An 18,654-nucleotide genomic window follows, 5' to 3' on the forward strand; every position below is an offset into this window, starting at 1 on the left:
GTCTGCAGAAATTTATACCAATATGAGGAAAATCTACTCTAATGCACATTTTTGCAATATGCACAAATCCCTCATCTTCAAAAATTCCTGTAAAGGCTTTGTGTCAAAAAAATGACTACATAAAAGGAAACTTAGTAATTCTTACATGCATTTTCATACCAAAGTTGTTATATATCACGTAATGCATGTGATTCAGTAATTGTGACTAACTGGCAAGAGGTGCTATAGATTAGCTCAGAGATGGATGTGAATAGAGCATATCTGGAAGAAAAATAAAGTTTGATGGCACTGTGGACTTGTTGCTATGGTAGGCCTGCTTCAGAAAGGAGCTGGATTTTTATTGCATCCCAGTCAGTGAGGTTTCTACATCTCTCTAACTTCATTCCTCTTCCCTCAGGTGAAATCTTTCTCCCCCTCTTTAATTCCCTCACTTCAGGGAAGAACATCATGAAATGATGTTATGGTGGCAGCATCCAACTATGTAACAGAATTAGGTTCATTCTCATCCCTTATCCCCCCAGTAAGCTCATCCAGACTGGTCAACGTATTATCATTGTTCTACCGTTGGTTTTACTATTTTCCTCCACCCTGGATAGCTGTGTCAGGAGTTCAATATCCAACTCCAATTCTTTATATAGGCCTAATTGTGCACCATTGATAGCTGGAACACTACTTTTCCTCAAAGCAGGCTGTTCCACAATAATGTATCTGAACTAATAATGCCCCAAAATGCTGTACAAATGACAACTTGAATGTTTGTATTTTTATAGCACAAATGGTCAACAGTTTCAGCTGTCCTTTTCACATATTGTGTTGGTATTTGTAGAAGCTGGAGCTGGATCGGTTTATGCTTTATGCTCATGGACCTGATCTTTGCAGGGAATCAGATCTACGTCATGCAATGGCTAACTGTTTTGAAGCCTTAATAGGTAAAGTATGTACCTTCTGTGTGTACATATATGTTAATGTCATGTATTGTCCATAATATTACTTGGAGCATGCAGTAGGAATATGAATATCATTAGATTGTAAGCTTCTTAATTAAATGTTGACATTTTCAGACTTACATATAGTCCTGGAGCCCTACAACTCCACCTCTTTTTGTAAGGGACTAAGCTGCAAGCAGTGTGGCCTAGTGGTCACAGTTGGGCTTAGGTTTGTACACCAAAGATGATAATCACTGATCAAGAATTGCTGGAATTGCAAGAGCTTAGTCCTGAAAGAAAAGGTCAAGCCAGAGTCAGAGACTGGAGAGCAGAGAGAGTAATAGGCTGGACTCAGGAGCAGTGATGGAGATTTTCCATCTGTGAGCGGAGTGAGTTTTGTCTTGTTCACCCATACTGATGTCAAGTGCGCTTGTTTGGATGTGTGCCACCATGGCACCCACCAATTACTAACATATATATAAAAATTTAAATTGTTATGTAAGGAAAGCCCCACTTACTGTGGGAAGGATGGGTTGTACTGCAGTGTGGGACAGTTCTTTGGTTTTCCACATGGGGAGTGACAGCTCCTGGCCAAAGCTGCCTGGGGAAGATGCCTGGGGAAGATGTACAAGAGCGCAGGCCCTGCAATGGAATATTGACTGCACTGACATGCACCAGTGGGTTTGAACACCCAGTCTCGCCCTGCAGCCTTCTCTAGGCACTACAGAATTGCTTCATCCCTCCCACCCCACTCCTCTGCTGCTTAGGTCTTTTTGGCCAAAGGCCAGGCCAATAAACCACCCTGAGCCACGCCAAAAAACAAAAAATCCCTGGAGGCACCAGCCGCTCGCCAGCCATACAGCCTCAATCCCTGGTGGCAGTAGCTGCCCCCAGCACTGTGGCCCCAATCCCTGATGGCACCCGCCACATGGTCCCAACGGCAGCAACCTCCCAGCGCAACCTTGGCCCCGGCGGTAGCCAGAGCAAGCGTCCCCCAATGTGGCCTCGGCCCTGGCAGAAGCCAGAGCAGCCACACCCCAATGGGGCCTCGGTCCTGGCCTACCACGTGGCACCGCCCTTGGGAGCAACATGGGCTGCGACTGCATGGTGGCTGATGGGACCGGGACTGCGGTACTAAAAATAGCACCATGACCCTGGCTTGAGTCCCAGCACACAGGGCATGCTGCCCTGTGTTCCAGGACTAGTACCAGAGTTGCAGAGCTACTTTTAGTACAACAGTTCAGGCTCCAGCTCCAGTAGCCACCACATGGGCTCCTTGAATGGGGCAGCCAGCCACTACGTGGTCCTACTCCCAAGAGCAGCTGGTGCTGCAGCTGTGTGGCTCTGCTGAGGGGACGGGCAAGACTGAAATTCTTGGTGCGTGCCTGCATCTTACAGGGACCCTTGCTTAGGAGACCAGAGGCAGGGTCAGAGACAGGCTGGAGTCATGGACTGGGGATAAGGATATCAAGCAGTTTGGCATTGCAGAAGGCTGAAGTCTGTGTCTTGGTTTCTTATGTATTCCAGTTTGTAAAACTGGACTTCTGTAAAGAGACAAACAGGCGGAAGTTCTAATCTTCATTGTGAAGTTGCACAGACCTACAACATGGAATCCCCTCACAATGAAGAAAAAAATGTTCAAAGAATAAATTAACTATAAAAAGAAGTTCATTATAACTACAGTTTTACTTCCTCCTCTACTCTTTAGTAAGCATCTCTCTTTTCATCAGTGTTTACATATGCTGACTGCTATCCAGATTTTGCAGACATATTGAACCAAGTCAGACACATTTTCCCATGCCTGCTAATTTGCTTTCTGAGATTTAAATAAACCAGCATAGACATCTGCCAAGACAATTTGGTTGGGTTTTTTTGGTTTGTTTTCTTCAAAGACAAACCTTGGCAATTCAACCAGGCTAGTGTAGGATGCTATCAAAACTCTTCCAACAGAAAGAAGAACCAGCATCAATTAAACTGGAGGCACTAAAATCCTGTTTGATGCATGCAAAGGGTAACAAGTGTCAGTGAAGGGAGAAGACCCCAGTGTCATCTGCTGTTATCAAACAAAGCACAGAAAACAAGTTGGCAGGCAAAGAAAATTGATGTGCATTGTATCCCAAGGTATAGGCAAGCATTACTGTATGTAGTGGGTTTTTTAACTAAATTGTCTTCATTTCTGGACAGAATAAAAAAATATTAATATAAATTCATTTATATGTATGTGTGTGTATTTTTGTGTACAATAATAAACTTTAACTTCTCCATAAAAGGTGATGATATATGTCTCTCTCACAAAAGATATGGAGTACATAAAAATAAAATGACCAAGCTGTGAAGTGAAATAAAATTTGTGGGGTGAACTCCAAAGAAATTATTTCATACAGTAATTGAGGACGTTAAAGAAATGCTGTGTTGCTAAGATTTGAGAGGGAGTTGTCATATTATGGGATTAGTATTCATGTCCTTTTTTGTCTCTCTAAAGGCATTTACCCAAATTAGACTTTAATCTGGCAGCTATTTTTTTTTGTATCTTCTAGTATAAATTAATACTTTATGGGAAGCAACTTGAGTTAAGTCTCTGTACTGTGCCAGTCTTGGAGGTGTGGGATTTGAGTCCCCAGGAATAACTTTTTTTTCACAAGATAAGACTGTAGACAGGTATTTAAAAAAAACTAAATGAAACTAAAAACAGCATTTGCCCCCCCACACCCACCCTCAGACACATTTTCTTGTGTCTGTTGGATAACACTGTATTTAAGAGTCTCCTACATTGATTTCCAGTCTTGACTAAACCATACTAATACTATTTTGATTAAAGTATATGGCTGTTTTTTGGCCAACAGAATCCTCCCCTCATTTTTCAATTTAACATGTTTAGTTAATGCTTGCTGGCACTAGCTATTGAGTTCTCTAGGTGTTGTCAATGTACTAATTGTTGTCTTTCTAGTATCATAAATGGTCAGTGTTGGCAGTGATCCCAGTAAATAAAGAAAGTAAACAGTTTGAGGCTCTGTGTTAGAAAAATGTACCTTCAACTAACTACATCAGTGCAGTAACTCTGGCTCAATTTTTAACATGCTTCACAAGTGTAAATGTAATTACCTCCTCCAGGGGTCAGGTGCAGAGACTGGACCTGTATCTGCTGGATCTTCAAAGTTGCTTGTATTTGATCTAAAAGGATACGGTTACTGGTTATTGGTTCCAGTTAACCAGTGAAGGCTGGAGGAGCCTCTGCCCGTGGCGGGCCTGGCATATTGCTCTCGCATCCGGAGAACCCTTGTCTGCAGTCGGTGTGCGTTATACTTCAGCCTCACAGGGAGGCCGAAGCTTAAGGTTTCCCTCTGCAGCGGGACAAGCTGGCACTCATGCTCCATTCCCGCAGGGTTGGGTTGGGGCTTCTGGCCAGCGACGCGGAGACTTTCCATGATCTGGATCAAATTAAGCTGGGGGCTGAATTTTGCCCATGGGCTGTAGGTTCTCCACCCTTGGGCTACGTATTAGAGGAGCAAGAGATTAAGTTGAACTGTGTTGCATTAAATTCAATTGGTTTTGCAGTGGGGGAAAAAAGTATTGGCTCTTGTTTCAGTCCTGTCAGTTCAGCTTTTTATGCATTACACGGGCTTCTAATGTTTTTCGTCCTGCTTTGAAAGATATATTGTAGCTTGCTTAGATGGCAACCGCTATATGGGCTCTGCCTGGGGCCATATTGCATTTCATTTGATCAGGTTGTCCTTTTAACTCTGCTTTGCTTTTCATGAGTGCTTTTGATCTTTAATTTAAAAATAGAAAAGAAACAGAAGAATGAGAACTAGATTTGTATCCTGTGCTTAGTTCACACATTTCAGCCCACTAGGAGATTGTTGTTCTTGTTGTTATCACTGTTGTGGATTTTGATTACTAAGTAAACAGACGTACTCTTTCACCAGAAGTGCAGCAAGCTACACGCACAGTAAGTTTTTGTAAGACCTGTATTTAAAAAGTGGGACACTGTGGGGAGACAATTAAAATAATATATGTTAGAGCCTGGGGCTCCTCCTTTAGGAAACTTAAAATGTCAGGTGCATTTTAAAACAAATAAGCCAAAATATTAACAATAGTCTGGTACTTATGTAGATTATTATGATATCATAATTTGCTTCTGTCCAGCTGTTCTACAAACTACTCTAAAGACTAGTAGTGACCCATTCAGAATATCCATATTTTAAAATATGAAAAGTAAGGGAAAATATCTTCTCCCCATATGTGGAATATTGGCTCCCTTGTTCCACCTTTTCCCCACAACCAGCTGTTTTAAGTCCCTTTTCACTTACACAGTTGTTTCTTCTATGATTGGCTAGGGATGTCAAAGTCTTCCTTGTGAAGAGGCATGGAACAAAGTGTCAATAGTTTAAAAAGATAAAAAGCCTGCATAAGCATGTTTAAAAACATTTAACCAGCTGGTATCAACATTGCAAAATCGACATTAAAAAGGGCTACTTAGATGGGTAATAGAGATTGCTGTTTATCTATTTACTCAGGTATATAAATATGTGTACCATATTTTTGGTAAGTTCTCATGACAAGACCTTGTTTTCAGTTGTTTATAATTTTATCAGACTCTGTTTGGATTGACCTTTTCCAGCCTGAGTATCTGCATCAGGTTGATTTTGGGGGAAAATGTCATCCAAAACTGTTTGGCTGTTTCTGAGAGTGATGCTTAGGAAAATACACCATTTTGACCATGTTAAAAAAAAAAAAAAAAAAAAAAAGTTTGACCTGTTCTTTAAGTAGCTTTACTTTCCCCAGACTTTTGGAGAAGGGACTAAAAATGTACCAAGGATTGGCTTTTGTGTCATCTCTGTGATGTTGGTTGACCACGTCAATATAGAATGTTTTCAGGTCAGTTCACTGCAAAGTAATGGTTAGATGCATATGTGTGTGCTCATGTTTAAAAGACCTGAAAATGAGTGGCTTGTTGCTGGTATTGTGTTCACTCATCTATTCCTGTCATAATGTAATAGCAAACATTTCCATGGTACATACTTGTGTACCTATCTAAAGAAATCTGGTGAAATGATAATGAAGGACTCAAAAGGACATTAACAGAAAATGCTAATTTCATGGCAAGTGCCTATTTATTTATAGATAGAGGTCAAAATTCTAAGTGCCTCAGTCGTCATCAAAGGAAAAGCCCACATGGGTAAAGGCACTGTCAGCTGGCTTTCTGTGTGAAGGAGATGGATTCAATCCTTTATCTCTGGACTTTTTGGATTCCAAAAGGGCCGAATAGCTGAATGAGAAGGCATAGATCCCCAGAGTTATTCTGGGCAGCCCTGCAGGTCTTTTGAGAAACTGACAGTTTATTAAATCACTGCTGCCATTTGGTGTTATAAACTGTGATTTGCCTGTTATGTTTTACCTGTTCTAACCTCCCACTAGCATTCATTCTTTTTTCTTAGCTAATAAACCATTGGTTTACTATAGAAATTGGCTGCCAGCACTGTCTTTGGTGTAAGATATAGAACACCAATTGATCTGGGATGAATGACTGGTCTCTTGGGACTACCTGGTATGGTGTGATTTTAGGGTTAAATAACCTTTTATCACAAAGTTAAGTTTGTCTTGATGACAAGATAGATAGGAGAGGCTTAGGAGATGGTCTGTGACTCCATGATGAGAAAAGTATAGTGATCCAGGAGGTCACACATTTGTTACTGGCTTGGTGAAATCTCATTATAGAACACACCACCAGCTTAGACTGGCTGCACTTGTTTCTGATAGGCACTCATGGTTGAGAGCCACTCTGGATGGTCTGACAATCCCTATGGAAAACTGGCCTATATTTGACCAATTTTTTTTTAAAGTCACAGTTAATACATGCTCAATAGGGACAACTTCAAATTTAGCAGCTAAAAATTCCATAGATTCCACTTTTATTAAACACTTGCAAGCCTCTCGCACCTTCTAATGCTGACTGGACTGTACATGCACCATTTCAACAGAGCAACTGAGCATGAGTATGCTACATCCCCTTATAGCTCATACATATGACCAAGCTGCATGTACATAATCCCCACAGAGCCCCTGAGCATGGTCCTTCAAGCCCTGGGGAAAACTGGACTTTCCCTGTGATGGCTCTTCCCAGCTGCTGTTATCTGGGGTGGGGCTTGGCTCTGATACTGAGAGCATGGCGTCTGTCTCTCCTGTGCTCCCAATGACACCTCTGTGACTAAAACTGACACACAGGCAGTACGGAGGGGAAAGCCATCTGATTCTTATACAAAGGAAGCAAAGTCCAGATGGGAGGGAAAGACAAGACCTTTGGGAACTAAAGAGGTGGGCGAGACTGTGACCAGCTGGGCAAGGAGGGAGGTTGTGACTGCAAATGGGAGTCGGTGGGGGAAAAAACATGGAATGGGAAGCAATGATAACGAGTTGTCTGATTTTAGTGTCTCTACCCAGTCAAGGAGCTGGGTAACCATACAATTTCTTGTGTGTTTGGAGACCACTTAGCAAAATGGAGTCACCATTCTTGTTGGGACTCTTGGTTATCACCATAATACAAATTGCTACCATGATTATTAGCAGTACTAGTAGCTGGTCATTTTCCTGTACTCTGGGTGCATTATCATATTTTCTTCTTATGGCTGCATCTCTCCAAAGGAAGGATGGTAAGATAAACATGTGAGAACAAGAACCCAGACTTTTGTAGACATAGATGTTCAATTGCAGGTTGATTGGTTTTGTATGTACCTTGCCTGCCTATACTGCATGCGCCGTTCAGCTCTGAAAAACCCAGGGTCAAGGTGACTTTCAGCTAGGCCTAAGGGTCTGTGACTGATCCCAGGTAGTCTGTGAAATATATTGCCCCGTTTTTATTTTGGCAGTGCTCTTTGTCCGAGGTGGATGGTATGTGAGGCTGGATGGTATGTGAGGCTGTGATCCAGAATCACACCAAGATACTTTATGAAATTTTTGTGACTGTGTTTGATGTTCCAGAAGGTGACATTCACGTTGGTTGTTCAGGTGGAAAAAATGAACATAGCTGTTTTTCCAAGGGTTTGGTCTGAGTGCCATAACCTATAATGCCCAGACAGCTTTGTTCTGCTTGGGAAGTAGGGATGTAAGAGTGTAATTGACTCACTCTCTCTCTCTTTCTCGCTCTCTCTCACTCACTCGCACATGGCTCAGTCCTGTCCAGGACCTAACCCCGCTGTGGTTCTGCATTTAACGTATATTAGGAGCCAGGTGGATAGACAGCCCAGCTCACTTCTGGCTCACACCGGGTCCGGGAGCTCAGTACTCACCAGGACAGGGGCTGCTGCCACCTCCTGCTATTGCCTTTGTATCAGAGGCAGCAGCGCAAGGCGACAGGCAGCCAGTCCACAAGGATAGCTGGTTTTTAAACTGGCTCCTTTCACAGACCAGCTCCTGCCTCGCATGCCACACTGGCTGTATCAGAGGCAGCAGCACAGAGTGGCAGGGAGCTCCTCGGGATTGGGGCCGGAGTGCATTGGCTGCTGGCCCTGCCCCTGGAGAGTATAGAATAGTCAAGTAACCAATAAGAATTAATCAGGTTACTCAACTTTTCAATTACCCAATATTTAACATACCTATTGAGGAGCACAATGTCATCCACATATCCAAAGTTCCATGACTGGCTGTGCCATACCAAGGTATAATCCAAACCAATGAGTAGCTGTGTACCCCATCTGTCTTATAACCTAGGTTGCCCTTTACAATGCCATGTTGCTTCCTGGACTGCTCTAATATGTCATTCACTCCTATGTCTCTGTGCGCTGCAACCATCCAGCCACATATTAAAATAAATTTAATCCCGTTATTCCTTGAAATAAATATGCATACAACTAGTTACCCACAATGGAGTTATCCAGACGCTTCAACTTGAATGTACTGAGTTAGATAAAATAATCAAATAAATTTTTATTAACCACAAAGAGAGATTTTTAAGCGAGTACAATAATGAGGCAGCGAAGTCAGAAATGGTTACGAGAAAATAAAGATAAAACACTTACTGATGCCTAACTTAATCTACATTAGATTCAAAGAAAAAAAATTCTCCACATGCTTCCAGCAGTCTTACTGTCCAAACCCTTTAGGTCTGGACACTTCACTTAGTATGCAAAAGCTGCTTCCTTTGTCTTTTCAGGTGAGGAGACTATGATGGTCAAGGGAGCACGGGATCTCTTAGTGTGTCTGCCCCCTTCTTTTTATAGACCTGTCTCCTCTTTGAGAAGCAAGCAAGGCAACAGGCAGCCTGTGTAGAAAGAAACTCATGATGTTTCTTTGCTAAAATGTTGATTTCCCCCTTCCCCCTGCCCGTTTAGGTGATTTATATCTATCACCTTGTTTACACCTGGCTGAGGCATCAGCTTGCTCTTTGTGTCTTAGGAACTAGTTTGGGAACTTCTCAGACTTATCTGGAAAACCTACTTGTGTCATCATCTAAGCTTATGTTTATAAATTCTCATATAATACTACTATATGCACTTTGCCTTGATAGTATTGATCAGAAAAGTGAGATTTGAAATGATAGTTCACAAGGCATATCTTGTACAAACACATTCATGTGTACAGTGTAAACGTGGTATGTTCTGTCACACTGGCTCAATGATACTTGGTTGATGTAATTCTTAAAGAGTGAGCGTGCCATGTCAGATCTCTTAGGGAGTCTGCTCTTGAGTAGCCAACGTCAGCTAATCTGTTTCATTAGGTGTATGTGAAATTATGACTGGTGAACATGGCTGTCAGTAGGCAGTGTTGTTCTTCAGGGCGCTATTTTTGACACTTTCAGAAGCAAGCTTTCTCACCAAACATTGTACGTAAAGTTCACAATGGCTACTGCTGTTTTGAGCCCAGAACATCTGCTGCTGACTTGATAGCTGGCTATGAAGTGGGTCATCAGTGTGATTGTCTAATTACAGGTGTTTCATCCACCTCAAAGATGTAATTCTCAAAGATGAGTGCAAATCTTTTTAAAGATCTGGTATGTTATGCATAGTAATATCATCAGGTAGTTTTTTTGAATCAGCAGCTGCTTTCCTCAGTTCAAGATGGCAATTACTTTTCCAATAAGGAACTAACACTTGCATCTCTGTGAAGATCTCCAGTTCAGGCATCCATTTTGGTTAGCCACTAGAAAAACTCTTAAAACCTCAGGATTGTCACCAAAAGACAAGTAGTAAAGGCTGTGGGGAATTAGTGGTGACAAGAACCAAGACTTAATTATGTATCCTACAAACCTGAAGGAAAGAAACTTGACATAAATAACTTGCCTCATTTCTTAGTGGGCATAATTGAAAAGATAAATGAATCGGTATTCTAGAGACAGAAAGTCTGTCCTCTCTGGCATAAAGGGGAACACCCTCGTACTTTTTACAAAGGACAAGCTAAGCCCAGGATATAAGATGAGGTAAAGAGTAGGCCATGCATGCGTAGTGTGATATATAGTCTAATATATAATTAGAAAGATTTCCTTATGATCCAAAATCAACAGGGTTTCTTCCATCTAAAACCACTACAGGTCCCAACATATCAGTTAAACTTCATTCCTCTAAGGTCCTAACAATACTGATATTCAGAACTCTGACACAAGTAATTCCATTTTAAAAAGCAGTATACAACATGCTATTAATCCTAACACATAATAAAAACAGACCCCACACTTATCTCAGTTGGGGAAAATATATTATTTGTGGTACTATTACGTGAGGGGAAAAATTGATGGGTTTGGAATATTGGGAATAATGGTGATAAAGATTTATATGCAGGATGTCAGAATGCCAAAGGGGCAAAATAAATGCCATTTTTCCCTGACTACTGTAAGTTATTTCGTGATTATAAATGTTCACATATCAAGTGTAGGAAGGGATTTTAGGTAGCGTGATACATGAAAACACTTATAAAAACAGGATTGCTTCTAGCCTAATGCTGTTAAAGTTCATTGTTCTGGTATATCAATTTGTATCATTGAGGTAACTTGTTAGAATTCTAAGAACATCTTTTTTTTCTCCATGTTTTATACTGTTGATTTTTTATGATGAAGCTGGATATTCTTTACATTTCTCAGAAAATTTCATTTTGCATTTTAATTACAAAAAGAGAGCAAGAAAGAGAGACTTGTGGTTTCCTTACCACAATTGCCATTTCTTTGGAGGGGATGAAAGAGGTGCCAGGGATTTGTAGTCTCTATCTTGTACTTTTCTGAATATTAGTACACTAGTACTAGTACTCCATTTTTACTCTATGGTATATTGTTCCTTCCATATAGGAGCTGTTTACCTGGAGGGAAGCCTAGAAGAAGCCAAACAGTTATTTGGACGTTTGCTCTTTAATGACAAGGTATTTATTTTCCTGTTGGCTTTGCTACTTTCTAAACAGTTTTGTGTTCATTGACATGTTAATTATGTCAGTTAATTTAAAAACACACAGTTTCATATTTGACAGTGAAGGGTATACTACATATGGGGGGGGGATAGTTTAAAAGTAGTGAAAACAGTGTTTAATGATACTGAGCTTTATTAATCCTGATGGAAACAGAATCACTTATTAATTTGATTTTGTTTGCTCATTTGTTTATCTGAAGAACAAATAATGCATGAATTTTATTAAATTGCATTTGAACAGTTATTACAAATAATAGAAGTCTGGTCTTAGTGGTTCTGAATGTGTTTCTAAATGATAGAATTTCTGTATTTTTAATTAGAAAATTACATTTTTTTTAAACTACATAAAAAATATATTGTTTGCAATTCACAAGCAGCCGGGGAATGAATGGTACCATCCTAAATGCACTATGGCAAATTAATTCTGATAAAGCTTTGAAACCACATAATACCATAATGTATGCAGAATATACCATGTTTGTACTATTTGTATAGACCACCAAGTGTTAAAACTAGATGTTTCAATAACTATCAGTCCAAATACACAGTTAAAATATGTTCCATATTGGCTATGGCGAAGGCCACTGAGAACTGATGTTTGCTGATTTTTTGTTGTTGTTGTTCATTTATGTTTTTGAAGATGTTTTATACAGAAGCATGGAACTATACACATCGCTCGTCTATGTAACCACACATTCTTATTACTGCTACCCTCCTTCTACTTCCCATTGTTTGGTGTGCACACTTGTAGTTTTTGTAAAACTGGCTTGTAACTTTTGGAGTAAGGACTGAGTCATCTTACGCATTCAAAAAGTACTTAATATTTGGATGTTGGGGCACTTAGGACACTAGTACACATAATTACTTACTATAATTATGCTACTTAAGAGAGCACTAACAAAATGGACAGATTATGAATTAAATATTTTTCCTCTTTAAAGATTCAGAGTCTGTAGAATGACAAATAATGTTTGAGACATAACATTATAGCATATAATTTTTGTAGCATATTGTATCTCAGTATGTATATGCTTCTGAATGATGTAAGGAATGAAGCCTACATGACCTACAGTTGTGGTCTTGGCTTTTGGTCAACTTTAAACTTGCTTCTGAGTAGTCAGCAGAAAATAAAGTTCGACCATTAAGGGTTCTTTTTGGGGGATTTTTACTTTCATTTTTTTAAACCGTTTTTATTTGGTTCAAGGCTTTTTCTGCCTCTTCGACACAAACTAATTGGGAGAACTACAGGCAGTTTGAGTAGTGAATACCCTATTTTTAAAATGAGATTACCAACACTATTGAATTTGCAATAAGCAGTGTCAGCATTGGAAACAGCTCAGTATTTCAAGTGATGCCATCTTATGTAGTACTGTACTGCGGAATTTGTTAAATGACTCCCTGGAGCACTAATGGCATCTTTCAATGTTTGCAGGACCTACAGGAAGTATGGCTTAATTATCCACTACACCCTCTCCAAGTAAGTGTGCTCCCCATCTATCATACATTTCATAGCTTTATTTTAGTTTTAAGAATGCTTTTCAGTGGCGTTCAACTGTAGTGACATACTGGAATATGTACTATCAAATAGCCATATTTGCTGTTGTGAGGTTTTTGTAAATAACGAGCTTCTTCCTCACGGCTTTTGTTTAATATATGAAGGGATCTATAGCAAGATAAATATAGTGCGAAGTATCTTTGTCTTCCTCCTGTTTATTTGTTGTATTTAGAAAACCGGGTACAAAAACAGACTGTATGCATATTTTATTGTCCTCAGCATTTGGATCTTAACTTAATCATGGAGGTCAAGGATTTGAATCAAACTGCTTACAAACATATTGCTAAGTTTTGGTTCCAACACAGCATGGCTATTTTTTAACAGTGATTCCAATAACATTAATATTAAATGCACACTTAAATTTAATCAGTCTCTTTTCTCATCTAGTCCCTAAGTGATTATAGTTCTAGTCTAGAATGAGAGAGACTTAGGCCAGATCTGTACTAAATTGGAAGATAGACTTAAGATACTCAACTCAGAGTAGACTTACCTTAAGACGAATTTCTCCTGCTTTCCCACAGTGGGAGCTTGATAGGAGAAACTTCCCTTACTTTTTGTGACCTGCTAAATTGAACACCAGAAGATCAACCTCTGCAGCATCGATCCTCTGTTTAGAATAGACATGGTCCTTAGGTTCAAGCCCCTGCTCTGCCACAGACTCTTGTGTGGCCTTGGGCAAGTCACTTAAGCTCCTTGTGCCTCAGTTCTCTATTTATAAAATGGGAAATAATATAACTGACCTCAAAGGGGTGTTGTGATAAATATATTAACAATTGTCAAGTGCTCAGATGCTATGGTGATAGGAGCAATACAAGTACCATAGATCAGTTGTTTCTCAAAGTGCTTCACGAAACCACTTTGAGAAAGTTGCTAACTGGCCACACCAGTGTGTTTATTTACTGGCTCCACTGTCACAGAGCCTCACAGCTCCCATTGGCACCGGTTCACCATTTGCAGCCAAGGGGAACCATGGGAAACACACCAGCACAGCCGGTTAGCAGCTTTCTCAAAGTGGATTTGCGGACCAGTTTGAGAAACTCTGCCATGATAAACATGATTGTGGTTCAAGGCAACTGGATCTGTAGTTCACCAACGGGCGTCAATTCTATCCTTCTGACTACTCAGCCATCACCTTTCTTGGGAAGAGACCTCTCTTCCCTCACATGATCAGGGCTTTTCCAGGTTGCACAACTCTCTATCTACAGTACAATACTCCCAACAAGTCCCCCACAGAGCTTTGCTTTCTCCACAGAAGCTATAACACATAATGGTCTCCAGTAATAAATTACCACACAACTCTTCTTAAGCAAGAATATTCATTTTTCATATGAAAGTTTTCCAAACAAAATAATAAAAGAACCTACACACATGTTAAAAAACTTGACAGGGATCACTTCAGCTCCAACTGTGGGCGCTGGTAACTGTCAGTCCTTCAAATCCCACAACTGAGTTTTCTTCTGTTTAATGGAAGTAGATTTCAGTTCTAGTTTCAAGGTGGCAGTGCCAGCTGCTGAGAGAGGATTGCCTCATTTTAAGTGTTTTGCCTCATTTTAAGTGTTTTGGTTTCAGAGGGGTAGCCGTATTACTTAGTAACTTTAAAAACAAGAAGTCATCCTGTGGCATCTTAGAAACTAACCAAAATATATAGATTCATGAGCTTTTGTGGGAAAACAACACTTCATCAGATGAATTGGTTTTGGTTTATTCGTTCTGTGTTTCTGCATAGGCACAATATATTTTGGAGCTAGCACCACCCATTTATTGATCATATGTTCAGACAAGTAATTTCTCTTTCTCTCCCTTCCCGTTGTTTGGACTGAAGATTTCATTCCCTCTTTGGCCTAGAATCCAATATGGCATTGATTTTTCTAGGCTCTTGGGCAGAGGCGTCCTGAAAAATACCATTGCAAATATTATTAGAAATTATCTTCCCATGGTTCTTTTAAATGATTTATTTTAAGCATTGTCATTCCTTTTTGTTTATAAAGAAAGGAGGCTGGGCATGATAGTTTGTTTTTGTTAGCTTTTTGGTCAGTACTTTGTTATCCAGTGTCTGTTCCAATTGTCAGGGGGATGTGTTTGTGTGGACATAGTGCACAATTATGTTTGGCTTTCTGTTCTCAAAAAAGAATTTTTTTTCTTTGATATGTATAGCCGTCTTCTCTTGTTAATTTGCATCTGTTATTATTTACAGCTACAAGAGTCCAACACTGATCGGCAACTTATTGAGACTTCCCCAGTTCTCCAGAAACTGACAGAGTTTGAGGAAGCAATTGGAGTCATTTTTACTCATGTTCGGCTTCTGGCCCGGGCCTTCACTTTGAGAACTGTGGGATTTAACCACCTCACTCTGTGAGTCTAAAGCAGAATCCCACATTGATCCATTCTGATCTTAATTCTGTTTTCCTTAATTGCACATATTTAAAAAAGAAACAACCTATCTATGTCCAATGAAGGTCATGATCTCATCGTGCATCCTGAGATTATTAGAAAGCCTGGAATTGCTGCAAAATGTCATGCTTTCTTACATCATCATGTGACAGCATGATTTGCATATAAGAGGAAGAAATTGAGAGAGATGTGAGGGGTTCATAAATTGCTAGAGGAATGTCACAGCTCAAAATACTATTTGGGTTCTTCATCCCTGATGCACTAATGCAATATGTTCACATGGATTTGAGGTGAAAAAGGTGAACCCATGCTTTTGGGAATGAGGACTGGCTTTTTGTTTTGTGTTTGTACAGGGACTAGCATAATAGAGTACAGTCATGTAAGAGGTTCCTAGGTGCATCCACAAGACAAAAAATATATTCATAATTGGTGACACCCAATCCTGAACCTAAAGTTGAGTTAGACCCAGATCCTTTAACGAGTCCTGTATGGACAGACTTTTGATCCATTGAAATCAATAGGCACAGCAGTTTATTTGCATGCAAGAAATTGCAGTATTGGGACTTTATTCGTGATAAATTTAGCACCAGCCCGTACTCCCCAATTATTTCCACATCTGTGGTCTACAGGTTACATTTCTAAAATCCTCGGGTATGTCTAGACTACATGCCTCTGCCGACAGAGGCATGTAAAATAGGCTACCTGACCTAGTCAATGAAGCAGGGATTTAAATATCCCCGGTGTCATTAAAATAAAAATGGCCGCCGCGCTGTGCCGGCTCAGCTGATTGTCGGCACAGCACAGCAGTCAAGACGTGGATCGGTCGACAGGGGAAACCTATGTCGACCGCACCCTTATGCTTCGTGGAACGAGGCATAGTCTAGATGTACCCCTGGACTCTTTGGTCTGGCAACATCTGTGGTGGACCATAGAGCCCCGGCAGGCTAGGTTCAGGGGCTGGGCTGGTGGTGGGGAGCTCAGCCCCGGCAGCTGCAAGGCCGGCATGGTGGGGAGCATAACCTTGGCTGGGGCTGGTGGCGGGGATCACAATCCCACATGAGACAAAGGCAGTAAGGCTAGCGCCTGGAAGAGCAGCACCACCCAGTGAGGGCTGGAAGCACAGCCGCAGCCAGCAGGCACAGAGGGAAGTGCAGACCCACCCATACTGAAAGCAGTGGGGCTGGTGTGCAATAGCGCAGCCTCAGCCAACAGGGGCAGGGAGCACAACCCTGCCTGGGCTGGAGGAAGCAGGGCTGGAGCCAGGGAGTACAGCCTCACCTGAACCAGCACAGTGGGAAGTAGAGCCTCAGCCTGGCCGGAGGCTAGGAGAGCAGCCAGACTGGCGCTCCCAGTGGTGTGGAGCACAGCCCCAGCAGGGTGGGGGCAGCAAGGACGGGGGTGGGAGCAGGACTGGGAGGGGAGCCTTGGCCTCCCCTGGTCTGGCAAACTCTGTGGTTCAGGACTGCTCAGGTCCTGGGGGCCCCAGACCAGGGAGATCCTGCCTGGAGTAATTTTGTTCAACCGCAGCTACCTCATTTGCATTCTTCAGAAAGTCAATGTACAACAAAAAGAATTATTTTCATCGCATCTAGTTTAAACCAGGAAAGTGTGATAAATGTGTTTAAAGATGAACTACACTTGCTTTTAAATGACTATATATTTTTAATTTGTATGTTTTTCCCCTGACAGCTTATTGATCTTGCCACATTGATGTTTCATTTTTCAGAGGCCACAATCAGAGGATGGAATTCCTGGGTGACTCCATCATGCAATTGGTAGCCACTGAGTACTTATTCATACATTTCCCTGATCATCACGAAGGTCACTTAACGGTGAGAATGCTATTGCTTATGCTGTCAAGGAGAGGAGTGTGGGGCAGAACCAAAAATTTGAAGCTAGTTAGTGAGCTATTCTGGATTTGATTAATAATTCAGGCACTCTGTTCTGAATAAATCTTTGTTAATTCAAATATATGACTCCGCCAATTGACAGGAAATGTCAATTTGAGAGGCCAGTGCAATAATATTTCTTCCCTCTGTAAAATGGCTCAGTGGTGGTCATAATCACACTGATGAGCATGGTATATCTGAGACGCATGTAGTGCTTGTTTAATATGGGTGTTTGAAAGGTTGTTTATGAGACAGGCGTCTCACATGAGTTTTTATTCATGTTTGCTGGACTACTGAGTCAACATTTTTCACGTTTATATTGTTGTCACTTTAAGATGTGTTTTTTTCCCCCAGGCATTGCAATTTATTTTACCCTGGTCTGTCCATTATTCTCAGCCTAGAGCTGCCATAACAGTTTTGGATTACATTTTAAAAATAGTTGTAACAATTTATTATTGATTCTCATAGTGTAGGAACTCAAGTTTGGGGGCTTTGAGCACCTTACAGCATTTTAAGTGCACTTTGGTTGGCAATGTTTCGATAGACAGATAGATTGGCAGACAGACAGTCAGCCCTGCAGATTGGTAGAATACTTGAGAAAATTATACTGCAGAATTTTTTGAGAGTCTCAAACAGTAATTGATATACAGTACACAATAAAAAAACACTGCAAATTATTAGGACTGCTAGGTCTAACATTTCCTGTTTAGCAAGAGGATTGGTTAGAGGTTTCATAGATGTTAAGATGAGTTTTCTTACACTTTTATGGAGGAAATGGAGATGCTGAATCTTTATTATAATGGTCTTTGTTATGTTTCTCAGCATTTGTTACAGATGTTTACAGAAAACCCCCCTCTGCCCCAGAAGTACAGTTTAAATAAAAAATATTTTTATTAATTTATCAAGTTTCATGTAAAAACATGTCATCTATACATTCATCCAGGAAGTTCAGATTTAATAAGGCAGGAATTCTAATGGGGGGAGGATATGGAAAAATAGTGTTTCAGGCCAGTTTTAGACATAAAGAATAAAAGGAAGTGTGGGGAAAGAGGGCGACAAGATTTTTTTTCCCTTTGCAGATCATCTTTAAGAGAACTGTTGGGCAGGAAGGGTATAGAGCAGTGGTGCTCTCTCTATTGACCATTGTGAGCTGTATAAGCAGCTCTCTGTGTGTTATGTGGGCCACATCCATTAATACATAGATACAACCTCTATGGCTCTGAGGATGTCACATGGGCTGCAGCTGTGTGCTGACTGGGCCACAAGTCGTCTGCAAGCTGCAGGTCAAGAATCACTGGTATAGAGTGTTAAAATTAATGGCTTTAAAGCCTCAGGACAATGAGCAGCATGTGTTGTTTAACTTCGTCATAAGTGACTTGAAAAGTGGAACTAGTTACATGTTGTCTGAGTTTGTAGATGAAGATACAAAACTAGGATATGAACAATTAACTAGGATATGAACAATTCTTTTCAAGAATTTAAATTTGAGATTTGAGAGCTAGTTGCAG

General features: G+C 40.7%; 1 protein-coding gene across 2 annotated transcripts in view; it reads left to right on the forward strand.

Moving 5' to 3' along the window:
- Nucleotides 1–18,654, forward strand: part of DROSHA (drosha ribonuclease III) — a 99,825-nt gene that overhangs the window by 67,142 nt on the left and 14,029 nt on the right. For both annotated transcript variants that reach the window (XR_012901729.1, XM_006114260.4), the window contains exons 22-26: nt 827–929; nt 11,197–11,267; nt 12,744–12,788; nt 15,061–15,218; nt 16,984–17,089. Coding sequence is in view for 1 of the 2 variants with exons in the window: in XM_006114260.4 (XP_006114322.2) it covers nt 827–929; nt 11,197–11,267; nt 12,744–12,788; nt 15,061–15,218; nt 16,984–17,089 (483 nt within the window). In the remaining variant the exon portion in view is untranslated. The remainder of the gene's footprint in view (nt 1–826; nt 930–11,196; nt 11,268–12,743; nt 12,789–15,060; nt 15,219–16,983; nt 17,090–18,654) is intronic.

This window comes from Pelodiscus sinensis, chromosome 2, assembly GCF_049634645.1.
Source record: "Pelodiscus sinensis isolate JC-2024 chromosome 2, ASM4963464v1, whole genome shotgun sequence".
NCBI lineage: Eukaryota > Metazoa > Chordata > Testudines > Trionychidae > Pelodiscus > Pelodiscus sinensis.